The following is a 14394-nucleotide window of genomic DNA, read 5'->3' as shown; positions in this document are numbered from 1 at the left end:
AAATCAAAATGACTTCACACCATCTTGCTTTTGTTCTTCCTGATGCTCTGGTACTTTATTGACCAGATCGACTCTTTTAACTGCATATTTCTTCTCTCCTTTCCTGTTCTATTTTTATTTTGGACCTTGTTCCTTCCCCGATACTTTTATTTCATTCTTCCTAATACTTTCATTTTAAGCTTCTTCTCCATTTCTGCCATCTTTTTTTTATCTTTGATTTTTTTTGGCACGTCTGTCTGTCTTCTCTCTCTTCTTTATCAGTACCTTTACTTCTTCTTTACACTTCACTGTCTCTAACATACCCCTTTATTTTCTCAGCCGTAACAGTATTTATTTCCTGAAGTCCCCCACCAACAATTTGGCCAAGGACCTCTGGAGTTTACTATCTTTGAATGTATTAAGAGCTCTCATGAATGAATACAGAAGGATTATTTTGGTCATGAAATCAACTTCCAATCTAAGAGCTTTATGTCTTACTCCACATAAAGATCCCAGAGCAGCAACTGATTAAAGAAAGAAGAGAGGAGACTGGAAAAAGAATTCCACTCCTTTACATGGCAAACAATTTGGGAAATAATTTTCTTCCCATTCTTTTAAAGCAGATGCTCTTTCTTCCCTTTAATACATGTTTCTAGGGCCTGTCTTTCCATGTCCTTCCTCTTATAATAGTTAAGTCTTTGACTCCTTCCAAATGTTTTTCATTTCTGTTCACATTACATTATCTGTAGTTCCCTTGAAAGAACCTATCATTCTCTTTCCACAAAGGCAACGATGTAAGTGTCCTTGCATAGTCAGGCAGCAGGTATACACTCCCCTTTGCATTTTTTTTTTTTTCTGCACAATAAAAATAAATAAATTACTTGGAGATACATTGCACAGATCAGCTTCTTCCTCTGCATTTAAACCTCCTGACCTTTCCCTGCATCTAAGTGGCTGGGAATGCACTACTTCACTTCAAAGTAATTTCATTTTAATGAGCACATCACTGAGTGTACATTTTCAAACCAAAAAACATTCCAAAAGAGTGTATTGAGAGTGCTTTCTTCATTAAAATCAAAACACTTTGAACTGAAAGAGCACACTCCAAGCCACTTTGATGCCAAGGTAGCAAAGCCAGTTTTAATCCACGCATATAATGGATGTGCAGGAGATTAGCCAGATGTTCAATTACTCCTCCTAAGAAACTCTGTGATGTACTAATATTCCTGTCTGTGCTTATAATTGCATAAGTACTGATGGGTACGTGCAACTAATAAAAAAAAATAATTACTGATTTACACATTGGGAATCTGCAGATCCTTACATTTTTACTTATCTGAGCAATACTTAAATGTAAATATTATGGCATTCTTAGAGTATCTTTAGAAAACTGAAATTATTCCATATATAATAAGGTATTTGATTGTTCCCAACTAAGCATTTTGTTTTAGTAAAAAATATGTAGATATAAAAACTAGAAAAAAGTTTTAGAATAAAATTTGTATAAAAGGTAGGAAAAAAGTTTTAGAATAAAATTTGTGACACTGTAGGATTCATATGACTAAGTTTAGGTCATTAACATTTTTGATGTTTTTGTCTGAACTACTCTTTCTGGCTTCCTCTATGGCACCTGAAAAGAGACACCTGCACTGAAGGCATGTGATTTACTTAATCCTGGAGCAGATGTCTGAAAGTGGCCTAAAAGTGCCTATTTCTGTCCACTGACTCTAAAGGTGAGCCAAAATTTGAAAAGGTCTTTTTCCATAATAGAAGGGGAATACCTACATTTAGATACCTAATGGTGGGGATGATGGATCCTCCCTGCAGAGTTAAAAGTCAGGACATTAGTTCTTGTGCTTATACTATAGCTGTGTTCCAAAATACCCATATCCAATGATCATAATGACCAAAAAGTCTAAACAGAAGAGAACATGAGCAAGACCTGACATTTCAGCCTTCATTTTTAAAAGCTTTGTTTTTCTGGCTATGTGTTTATCTCTATGTACAGTTTCTAATTATTTGAATAGAAACATATTGTCCTAAGGGCTGATCATCTCTTGAAATATGCAAAATAATACAAAAAATAATTGATTTAATTAATTTAGGATGGTAAGAATGTTACTCAGAAACTAAATTTTCCAAACATATTGAATTCTTAGAATAATAATGCATATTTTTCTCTAAACTGGCTCCTTGAAACACAATATTCTCATGTTTCATTAGTAAGATGGAAATTAAATTTAAAAGAAAAAATGTTATTTACAATGTGAAAAAAACTTAAGGGTTTATATTTTCCAGAGTGTTCTCTAATTCTGTTGGTTCAGTTTTATGGCCACAAAGATTAGCAACTACCATAAAATGAGTGGACAAATAAAAACTATTGTATATTAATAGGTAGATCGATATATTGTATTCTACTGGGTGTCCAGTTGCAAACAGTTATGCCTGCAGTATTTTTGCGACTTCAAATGTTTGTAGATTCATAATTACACTTGTGAAATGAGAGCTGCATTAGATCTTGGCTGAAAATGCATCATACAACATTTTACGGCATTCTGGTAAGACAAATCTCTAACCACCATGTAAGCTATTCCCATTGATATGTTCTTAATAATTACTGACCATGAGTTTAAATAAAAAAAAAAAAAAGGAAGAACTGTGTTAACATAGGTCACAACTTTCTAAGTGCATTTTAATCACATGGCAGTTGATAAGCAATGTATAATTACAAGGTCAAAGTGATAGTAATATGCTAATTCCAGAGAAAACATGTAGAAACAAAGTGGAAAGTGGAAAACAGCTGAGGAACCCAACTGCCTGTACCATGCATACGACACAAAAGGAGGCCTCTACCACCTGTCTTGGGACACCTCTGTTTCTTCAGAGAAATGAAAGGGAAACTTTCCCTACAGAGCAGAAATCCATGGTTTTTTATGTTGGACTTTTGGTGGGACAGCAGCATGAGCTGATAGGAGAAGGATGCTTCCTACTGCTCAGGATCTTTACCTTTAGAGATGATCTAGTCATGCCCTGTGTGAAAAACATCGACAGAATGATCTTGAAAGTCCTGCTGCAGGTTTTGCTGCTCCACAGTGTCTGACAAAGTGTTGCCTTTTGAAGGTCTTGAAATCTTCTAAAATTATATTGAACTGAACATCAAAAATATTTTGAAACAAAGAAGGGAGGGCAAGCGATTTTTTATGGCAACAATAAAAGTTAATCCAGCTGGTCAGTTCTAGTCAATAGCATTTTAGGGCTTTACCTCAGCCCTTGCTTCTTACACAGTGCATACATAAGCCCACACATTCTTTACCTGGCTGGATTTGTTTATCTGGATCTGCTTGATACTCTGATTTTCTTACATGCACAATTTTTTTCATGTTCCTATCTTCAATTCGTTTCAGCACAACCTTACCAAAAGATGAAGTAATGCCACATATAATCAAGTAGTTTTGAGAACCACAAAGGCAGACACAAAAGCCAAAACAGTTCATATCTGATCTACCCTAATATCTATTTTTTTCCTAGTATGTGGAATTAAGCTAGGTTTGGTTAGGTTTAATAACATAACGCTTTACAGCTTTCTGGACGAAAATACAGCTTTCTAAACCTACCATGTTTACCAAGTTAGAAGAGACTAAATATTTACTACCATATTTTAATATGTTTTATGACATTTTCTGTTATGTACTTAGTAGTCTCTTCTGAATATAAAAAAATGTTATACAGAAGGGTGATTCAGATTTGGTGTCTATATCGCATCTTAGAGGTAAGCTTGATACAAACGCAGCTGATACAAATACAGTTTAAAAGATTAACTCTAATGGAGCAGTACATTATACTCCTAGATTTTCAGATACATTTTCCAAAGTGGCCTCAGGAATTTGAATTCCGTGTAAGATGAAGTAATTATTCTCCCAGTTTTTACAACTAAGGTCGTCTTCTTTTTTAGGTCTCCTAGATGATCTTTATCACCAATGGCAAGAAATAGGCATTACCATAGGGTAATGTAGACCTCAGGGGGAGTGGATGGTATAGTGGCAGGTATGGCTACCTTCTTATGGAATTCTGAATGTTCCCTAGATACTTCACCTGTATGCCCAATCTTGACTGGATTTGAGTCTCTATACCTGACAAAAAGTATGTCAAAGATAGTATTGTAGATAGGTAGGAGAGGATACTACAGGAAAGTGACCTTAGCTATCCTGCTTCTGCGGTTGCATTAAATTGGAGAACTTCTGTGTACCACCTAAGTTTTATTAACTAATATGCCTGAACTGAGGGTAGTAACTTCTGTAACAATGCAAACTTGCTTTGAAAGCACCAGAGTACTGAGTGGGCAAGCACTTAAACTACCTTTTAGAAATAATTTTGAAGATTTGTTGCAAGATTATACACATTCACTTTAACAAGCAAAAAGTGGATACTATTAGATTACTTGCAAAGCCCCACGCTTCATTTTTCAATTATTTTTTTTCTGTTAAATTATGTCTTGTAAAAAACTGATTCTACACACACAATATGAACAGCATGGAAAATATTTCACCTTCAAAGCTTGTAAAGACATCTCTTTAAAAGAAACTAAGATCTGATCTTCTGCCCAAACTTTTCAGTCGATCCACACACAAAACTTAAACTCAATTTTAAAAGAAATAACCATATCCCCTGTTTATGAAGTATCACCTACAGTTATAACAAATTAAAAACCAGATAAAGTCTGTTTCCTTACACAGGTGGGTCCAAACACTGTAGAGCAATAGCTAATGGCTTCAAATTTGCACATACAGTAGAATTTTTTTCCATCTGTAACTTCTTTCAGAGAGTAAGTATGTACCATATTTTTCTCATTGTCTTTTTCTTTCCCACCAAATGCTGTGTTTCATAATATTTGAAATGCTGGTGAAATTTATTTCTAGTTCTTAAGGGGGCCCAAGTATGAAACTAACTCCACCTTGCTAGTGATTTTGTGTAAGAGTTTAATAGGAATGGCAGTATTTGACACTTAGGTCTTCAGAAATGATGCAAATATTTTTCACTTTTATAATCTTTAAATCCCACAGAAAGATTGTAGTAATGAACTGGATCCCTTTTAAAAGTTTTTCAGTTCACTTTTGTGATCTGACTGGAATCTAGCATACTCCACATGATGTCCACCTGTACCTATTGCACACATCAGTTCTATTAATGCCTGCACACACGTGCAAAAACCCTAAATCAGTAAATGATGAACTGTTGGATGGAAGAATCCCAGATTTACACTAGTGAGAGCAGAATCAGACCTATGATATCTGAGACAGATATGATTGTCAGCAATAAAATGGCAAATATTTTCAACTGCATGTGCTTGCAGGTAGAGTCAATGATTATCACTCTTCTCTCACAGGAATAGTTTTTCTTCTCATAGCAACACAGTATTTTCCAGTGGACTTTACCTGGTAGGTCACAAAATCCTTTGCAGTTGTGTGGAATGTTAAATTTCCAGAACTATACAGTTTTATACAGACTGGCTCTGAAACTTTTATCTTGTTTACTAGGTAATAACGCTTCTGATAATATGAGAAAAGTGAAAAACAGTGTATGATCCCAAACAGTAATTTATACTGAAATAAAACATTAGCTTCACCCCTTAGAACAAGACACAATTTATTGTCTTACCATATAATTAGAACACCAGAGCATGCAATTTGTTTATGCAACCACTGACCTCTAAAGAGCTCATTGATATTGTGGATCCAGTTTCACTTCTTGATAATCCTGCATTGTCATCCAGCTCTGAGGCAATAAAATTCTTCACTGCTGTGCGGGGCTCAAATGGTAAATTCTGCATATGTTCTTGGGTGGGAAGATGCTGGTCTAAATTGATATTAAATTGGTCCATTACAGAGGGATTCATATTGAACTCTGGATTAACTTTGTAGTGCAACAGCCTTTCATGAGGCAATGTATCCATGCCTATATTCATTTTGCTTTCATCTTTCAGTGATGGCTGGGTATTTACTGAGCCCCGGGGCATGACTATATAGTCGCTTTCTATCATCCGCTCTTGAGGATGGACTATGTCCATATCCGCACCTCTCAAATTATCATCAGTGCATAAATACACAGTCCTCCGCAGCTCACTGTTGTCTTTTTTCAAGCACTGATTGGCCAGTTCACTCATACTCATAGGCATGTGGAGAGCTGTTGGTTGCTGGATGATGACTTTGGAGATGATGTTTCCAGGCAAGGTAGAATAGCTCATTCCTTCAGGGTTTGGTCCCTTCTCCTCCTCTTCATCATTTAGTGAAATTCTAGAAAGTGTTCCTGTTATAGTAGCTGCTCGGCAAGGTCCGATGTCTTTATGCAGAACTGTGGGTCCAGAGAACAGAATTCTTACAACATGAAACTGTGTCTGCCTAATGCTGCTTTTTCTGGTGGCATTATTTAGCAGCGCTCCCCTTACCAATGCATCTTCTTAACTCTTTTTCTATCCACATAATAACTTTTGTTCTATAAATATTGTTTTGAGATGGTTTGTGGTTTCTTTTCTATGAAAACATCTCTCAATCTGCCATGTATAATGGACACAGACCTCTGACTAAGCCTCAGCCACTTATATACATTGAAAACACTCCATCTATTTCTACTGTTTTACATAGATCTTAGGTGACCTGAAACTTAAGCAAAAGCCTGCCATGGGGAACTCAATTAAGGGTTTCCAAAAAAATTACACTACGACATCTGTACTGCCATTATTAAGTCCACACAACCTCCTGGAAAATGTCAAACAGATTGTAAGGCAGAATCAAGTTGTCAATCCATTGTAATGACCTACCATAAGATTATAACTATGAACATATGTTCCTGAGAGCCTAAATGTTTCTTTTCACTGACTTTTTAAAGCTTTTCTGTGTTAAATTGTTTTTTAACTAAAAGTGACGAAAAAGTAACCACATTGGGATGAAATTCTGTTGGTATTAGGAAGACATATTTTGCTGCATCTGTAAAGGTTATAAAGGATATAAACATGTCTCATAAAATAGCCATAATCCACTTTTGTTGTAGGCCTAAACCTTCCTGGTCAAATCTGTAGCAACACCCAGCAATTTTTTGTTGCGGTAAGTGCCACATGTAAAAGTTATTAATCATGTCATAGAATACAAAATTTCCAGGAGCACTGAAGAATGCGTTCAAAAGCAAAGCATCTATTAAATCACAGTTATTGATCTTAAAAAATAAATATAAGTCTATAATTCAACATTTGTAATGAAAGAAAAAGGATAGATAAGAAGGAAAAAAATTAAAGCAACCAATTACAGGGCTTATTCCAGTTAGGTGCAAAGATTTTCTTGCCCCAGTTGAAAATATTTTAGTTCACCAGTGCTAGTTTGTGCAATAGAATCCAGCTCATGGGCTGAGACAATAAGACAACTTGAAGTATCTCAGATGTTACATTTACATCCCTTTTGGTAGCCTGAGGGCTCTGATGACCCAGATACCCTGGTACCTGTCAGTTTACTGCCATGTTCCACAGCAAGCACCTCATAAGGCATCCCGCTCTCCTACCTCACACAGAACTGCCTCTTTTTTCCATTATGAAAAGAGCAATTTACCACTAAACAACAGTGCACAAATACCCAGCTTCAGTGTGGCTGTTTCATTATTTCCTAGCACACTTATTAAGACACTTCAAACAGTGACCTATCTTAAGTCTTCCATTAAAAGAAACTGCATTTGAACATTTATCTAGTAAAGCTTGTTCATAAATGTATTCAAAGTCCATCTCCTTAAGGATGACGCTGACAGGGCTCTCTGTGCTGCAGAGCTGTGTTGGCAACTGTAAGAAGTAGGAGCTACATGCACTGATGCTGGATGTTTGTCTGCACTGGATGGTGGCAGACATACCTTTGCATTACAGTGTACGGTCCTGCTTCCTTCAAAACACCTGTGCATATTAAAAACTAATCTGTGTGGAGGAACTATTGCCATGTTGCAAGAAACCAAACTGGCAGTGTTTTAAGGATGAGTGACTGGAAGCTCAAACTTTCCCGTAATGAAGTCTGCCTTCTTGGCTCCCCATATAGCCAGCACAGGCAGGCGGTGTCCTTCAGGTGGGTGACACAGAACAGCCAACTCAGGCTGCTGCCCTGACTCACCCTGTGGAGAGGACACCGCCTCTCTCTTTCTCTCTTCATTGAAAACGGAGGATATCTAGGCAAGACTGCCTCCCTTGGAAAAACTGTCATTTGAGAATATCTCCTAGATTTAAACATTTCTATAGGGTTTAAATGGTCATCTATTTTATACTTCATTTAAGAAAGACTGGCAAGTGACTTGCTTAAAATGTGCTATTTTTAATACGCAGAAACAGATATAGCTGACTACTTAGAGATCACACCACTGAAGTGTCTTTAAAAAAACCCAACTTCTTCCACTGAAGTGGAATCAAATTTCATTTTCCTGATATGATGTTGCTTAAGCTACTGTTGATTTCACTTAGAGTCCTAAAAAACTCACCCTCTTGAACACCAATTGATGCATCTTCCATATGCATAGCTGTTAAGGTATATTCTATTTGTATATTTTTTTGATAGCAAAATGACTGTTTCAAATTTGCATGTGTACCAGGGCGAGGAAAGTTTTTTGCGTTAAGGTTAATCTTCCTTCCCAAACTTCCCTCCTTCCATTTGCTTTCTAACAGACAATCACACCTTTGGCTGCTTCCCAACTGCTGAATTCTAGCAAAAAGCTTTTGTAAAAAAAAATGAAATAAATGTATTTGTACAGTGGCATAGCTTTTTTGTTTATATTATAAATATTTTCTGTAAACAATTAAGCACTGGTATTTTTCTGGCTTTTATTTCATAAGGAAATAGCACAAGACTTCTTTTTGCTGGCTAAATACTCTGTCAGTGTTCTTACCTGACCGACAAGCAATGTCCACGTCCTTTTCAAAGTCAGTCTGTAACAAGAAACAACGAAACAGGACAGCCATTATTAATTGAAAACTGAACCACAGTACCTTTTTGCCAACTAGCGCTTCCAAAATGTCCTACTTACAGAGTCATAGTCTCTTAAAAGTGGTTTCTTGTTGCTGAGAAGGTGAAGTGTATTGTTTTACAACAGCAGAGCTTTACAAAGTTTCCTAAAGTATAACTGGGTGGTTTTCAAAGTATGCTGCCTGACCAGAAAAAATAAAATAAAATAGGTGGAAGTAGGGTATATAATTTTAATAAAACGATACAGCGTATAGTTTTTTTATGATTATGGAAGAGTAACTTCTACATCTCATCGAAGGATCATCTTTAAGGAAGCTTTTCATAGTAATTTTATAAACAGAAGTATGAAAAACAGCCTGCAATACAAATTACTGTGAATAAGTAATCTAATTAGTCCACCCTGTCTGAAACTTCATTAATTTGTTATGAAGCGGTTATTTGTTATATAACATTCTGTCCATCCTTGCTACTAATGTAATCACAAACTTTGCACTCCCTAAGAACAGCTAATATTTATTTTATCAGGCAAAAATGAATTGTAAGAGCTAAGAATGAATTTTTACAGTTGAAAATCCAAGCACACTTTTCCTAGTTACACAAAACTATTTATCCTGTTAGAGAATTCAATTTTTAATTACATTTTTAATTCCACAAAAAGTTTATTACATGAAAAATATTTAATAAAATTCATCTCTTTCTTGTGAAGCCCAAAGGCTGGATTCTTTCTGAGTCACCATTTTTGAAGGGCATCTTATTGCTGAGGCTTGCATTTTTTAGGGCCTGATCCTGTCCTCATTACAGTCAATGACAAATTGTCGTTGAAATGTATCACCTAACAATGTTAGTAAATCCAAATTGGCATACTGAGCCACTGACAATCTCCTTAATCCAATCCACTAAACAGACTCCCCCTCTAGAATGTCTAGCATCTTCTCCTTGTCTGACTTACTTTGAGAGGAACATTTTTCAAGGCCCCATGAAGGGAGAACTCTTAAAACACATCAGTGCTCTTTACATCGACAGCAGAAAAAGTCACAGTGTATTTTTAGATTACTTTCTCATTCTGTTATGTAAGAATCTTTTGTCATAAAGAACACTGGTGGAAGACACTAATTCACTGTGCTCCGCTAAATGATCACACCAATAATTTAAAACCTACTAAGAGATTTAAGCAAGCAGATAATGACCTAAACAGAGTTACGCTTAAGAATTGTGTTAATATTTCAGCTGTGCATACTTGCCATGTACAGCACTAAGTTATTTTCTTTGGGATAGGAATCCTAAATTAATAGTTAAAGAAGAAAATAAAAGCTAACCATGATTTGAGCATGTCCATTAGGAAAAGAACTTGAAGAATCTGCATTGATTGGATCTTGGCAATTTCTCAGTCGACATCTGAATGCGTCTTGAACCTGTGAAAACAGTATCTTATACTGATTGTAGTGCAACATCATATATTCTACTCCTATTAAATATTAAACTAAACTGTATGGAATACAAGACATGACTTTTCTTTAGCATACTTAAGAAATCAGAAGCAGTAAACTTATTTCCACCATTTCATATATTTGCTGTATTTTGTGGCCGCGGCAAAGCCTGTCAGTCTATCAAATCAAGACCACATTTGTCTATGATCAGTATTAACTAGCAGTCAAGTCAAATCTATCTTGGGTCATAGGATTTGGCTTTGCCTTCTCTTTCAGTTTAGTACAAGTCTGAGAGCAGGATTAATAGATGTACTATTAACCGCTGCAAAAAAAAAAAAAAGTATCTTCTGCTTGATACGTGTAAGATTCTTGACAGATTGTAGCAACTGTTAAAGAACTATCTGATACATAGTGCTCTCCTAATCATACTTTAAAGAATAAGTCAATTCAAAATATGTTAATGATTCCAGTTATAATCTCTAACTCCATGTTACAGGGAATCTCATATATGTCTTCTAGGAGTGAGGCTCTTCAGATCAGGTAAACGTCTTCAGTGTGAGCACCAAAAGAAGAAGATTGGACTGTTTGCACAGAGTGCGGTTTCTTGAAACAAAAAAAAAAAAAAAGGAACTTAGAAATTACTGTTTACTAATATGATCCATAAAGTAAATTTTAAGATTTGTCCCTAAAACACATATATATTTGAAGAATTATCTATGTTTACTTTGATTTGGGGCAGAAAGTATGTCTAAGTAAATACTGTTATGCAACTCTTGTCAAAAAGCTGTAATTCAACTGAGAAGCACATTCAAAAGAAAAATGCAGCTCCTATTTTCCGACAGTAGGATACAGATGTATTTTGCTGATTTCTCATAGGTAATGCAGCAAGGGCAGCAAAGCAACTTTTGAATGCAAAATTTTAAAACATGAATTTTGATTCCAGAAATGCAAGCATCTGTGTTAGGAACCTGATTGCAAAGTGTGACTTGGAAAATGAGAACTTAGGTGATCTCTAATAAAAAACCAAAATCTAATATCATTGCTTGTTTGAATATGAAAGTACTCTCAACAGAACACCTACAAATAACTACATTCCATTTATTATTTGTAGAAATTACTTAATGTCTTATTCAGAATAATTAAAAGGGAGAAAATAATATTCTACTCATGGACATTTTGTGAACAACAGAAGAGGATAATTCATTAACTGTTGCTGATGAAAAGCTGTCCCCTTTCAATACATTGTATTCTATTGTAAGCTGTTTAAAAGCTTTCACAAAAGGAAAAATGAAATAAAAAAAAATCATACAATATTGCAGTGCTATCAAAACTAGCCAGCTGTAACAAGGCTTTTACTAGGCCACACCAGCCCTATCATGCCTCAGCACCACCACCAGTCTCACACAAGGTTTCAAGATTTCATCTACTATCCATGCTGTTTCTTCATCCTCTTCAGGCCAGTCCACGCTGCTCCTCTTCTAACCATCCTCCCCTTCTTGCCTACACCTGGGGCTCTCTTCTCTCTGCTTCCTTCACCCCTTCCAGGGCTCTCCCTGTACAGTACTCATCCTCATATGGTCCTTAGAGCTATTTAACCATTTAGCAGGAACCAGCCACAGCTGCACATTATCCACGTCAGCCAACCTGCCGCCCCTGAAGCCAGCCCACAGCTGTATGTTATCAGTGTTAATTAACCTGCCTTTTAAAGTGTTCAACTCTTAAATTGGTAAGAGTGCTCTGCAGTCTTGATAAGCCACTGTTGCAGGTGGAAGAAAACTAATACAGAGCAGAAAGAAGAATGAAGAAAGGTGGGAAGGTTTGGATTGATTTCAGAACACTGAGAGAGACTTCCCGCATGTGGTAATGTAAAGTGTGCTTGACCTGTATCGTGACTCAGATTCTGATTAACCACTTGTTGTGGTTTTCCATGTGTTTGATGTTAATTTGGCATCTCCCAGTTGTTGCAATCCTAATCCGAGTCTTCTCTCACTTTATCAATGCTGAAGTCAGGTCACACTTTGGAGTTTTATACTTTTGGGTAAGCACTGGCACAGTCATTTGACACACGCAAAAAAATCTCTCCTTCTAAAGCATCCCCAGGTGTGCTGAATCTCATCTCAAGCCTCATGATGCTTGACCCCAAAGCATTATTATTTCAGAACAGACTGTGTGAACTCACTCTATGCACTGGGCCTCCTTATTTTGGGGTTTCTGCATTCATGAAGCTTCCCCAGTATCTTCATTTTCTTCCTTCTTCCATATCTCCAGAGATCTCAGGAATCTCATGTCCTACTTTTACTACCTTCTGTGCTAAAGGGGTGAATCTTCATGTCAGTTTCCTTTAAATGTGTATGTTTCTTACAATGTTTTTGACATGCAAGCAGCGTATGATTTGAACATGCGGAACGTCAAATGTAGCTGTATGTGGCTCTATCTGTTGTATAGACATCTGTTGCAACTTCTAGGTGCCCTTACATGTCAGACACAGAAAAGTTGATTCTAAATACCAGCTTATTTTTCTAAACTGCTTCTTCAGACTTGTTTGAGTCTGTAAAGGCTGCACTGTCTTTACATTTTCCTTTGAAATATAATCTTGTTCTTCCCCCTGCCTTTTAACATGAAGTTACAAGATTTTCTTAGAGCCAGGCAGAGCAGGAGAGACAGATGTGATGAATGTGTGGATACCAGGGAAGTGGTTTCCTTAGCAACAGTAACCAACTCCAAGATTTTATAACTTACCCTCTCCCTACTCATGTACTCTTTATTTTTCTCCTGCAATACAGAAATGTGGGCTTTAGATGCCAATAATGCATTTAATCCAAATGCTCTCTAGTCAGCAGAGCACAGCAAAAGAAGAAAATACTTGTGGGTTCCTCCCATCACCAGCATTAACATGAGTTACTCAGTGCAATTCGAATTATCTTTAAAGCATCTTGTGTTCAAGCAGGTCAGGCAAACTGTTTTGCTTTGATGGAGAAGCTTCAGTGCTAATGTCTCCTATCATGCTCTGTTCTGTGACACACACCTCACCATCTTCCAACGGCCAATCAGCTATTTAAACAGCAGGGAGAGGAAAACCAACCCAAAACCGACTAGGCTTTCTGAGCTAAGAAGGCAGCATAATATCTAACTCTTATTTTGCGTTTTTTCTTTCCTAATTTACAAATGGTCTTTAAGAGGTCTTATGCTTAAGAAGTATTGTATTTATCTTGGAAGTTAGGAAACAGAAGTATAGAAAGATTTCATCTCTTTCCAAAGGACTCTGAATTGATGGAGGGCAGAAATAGATGCAACACATCACTTAGTTCTCCTCTAGTTGTATGTCTTAATCAGGGAACATCCCTGGCTTCCTAATGCAGCCCTTGTCACACAAGATCTTCAATACAGCATACTAAAGAAAGCAAAAAATGTTTCCATCATTTATGTTTATAGCAATATAGCTAAAAGCAAAAATGGGGGATTTATATATATATAACTGTAAAAGTTTGTGTCTTTTTTGTAATGTAACAACAATAAAGGCATAGTAAAGCAGGGCTGTCCTCGTTTTTGTTCAAATTTTATGGTGATATATTCCACCCCATATTTTTTTTCCTGACAGTCAGAATTATTGTTTTGCCTGTGCTGGCATGCTATAAATACTAGATCAATCCTATAGGCTATAACTGAGATAGCTTTGTAGCTGTCATCAAGAGTGACAAATAAGTTGGCAGGGTTTCCCTGACAGGCACTGGCAGAGCAAAATGCTTTTACAGAAAACCAAAAGTAACAGTCTATTCTTTCAGCGGGGAGGTACCTTGTGCAGTGCAAAGTCTGCATTGCACACTGTGCATGATCTCCACTGCCTTGGCTTGTACTCACCTAAGGGTCTCTGGAGCTAGAAAGCTAGGCTGTCTAGAGCCAGACTGAAACATAACTTACTGGGGTTACATCTCTTTCTGCATAGAAACTTGTTGCAGTAAACAATTATGTCTTTGCTGCTGCAAGCTGGTCTATATAAGTGCAGACCATAC

The 14394-nt window shown here is 36.6% G+C and overlaps 1 protein-coding gene across 6 annotated transcripts in view; it reads right to left on the bottom strand.

Annotated features, from left to right (window-relative positions):
* The window catches only part of ADGRB3 (adhesion G protein-coupled receptor B3), a 466021-nt gene that overhangs the window by 15829 nt on the left and 435798 nt on the right, over window positions 1-14394 (bottom strand). For all 6 annotated transcript variants that reach the window (XM_037392627.1, XM_037392623.1, XM_037392625.1 and 3 more), the window contains 3 exons: window positions 10274-10369; window positions 8881-8920; window positions 5684-6327 (listed from right to left, as the gene is read on the bottom strand). In XM_037392627.1, coding sequence (XP_037248524.1) covers window positions 5684-6327; window positions 8881-8920; window positions 10274-10369 — 780 coding nt within the window. The remainder of the gene's footprint in view (window positions 1-5683; window positions 6328-8880; window positions 8921-10273; window positions 10370-14394) is intronic.

This window comes from Falco rusticolus, chromosome 6 (genome assembly GCF_015220075.1).
Source record: "Falco rusticolus isolate bFalRus1 chromosome 6, bFalRus1.pri, whole genome shotgun sequence".
Taxonomy (NCBI): Eukaryota; Metazoa; Chordata; class Aves; order Falconiformes; family Falconidae; genus Falco; species Falco rusticolus.
The sequence above is the reverse complement of the archived record's forward strand: the minus strand, read 5'-3'. Positions and strand labels throughout refer to the sequence as shown.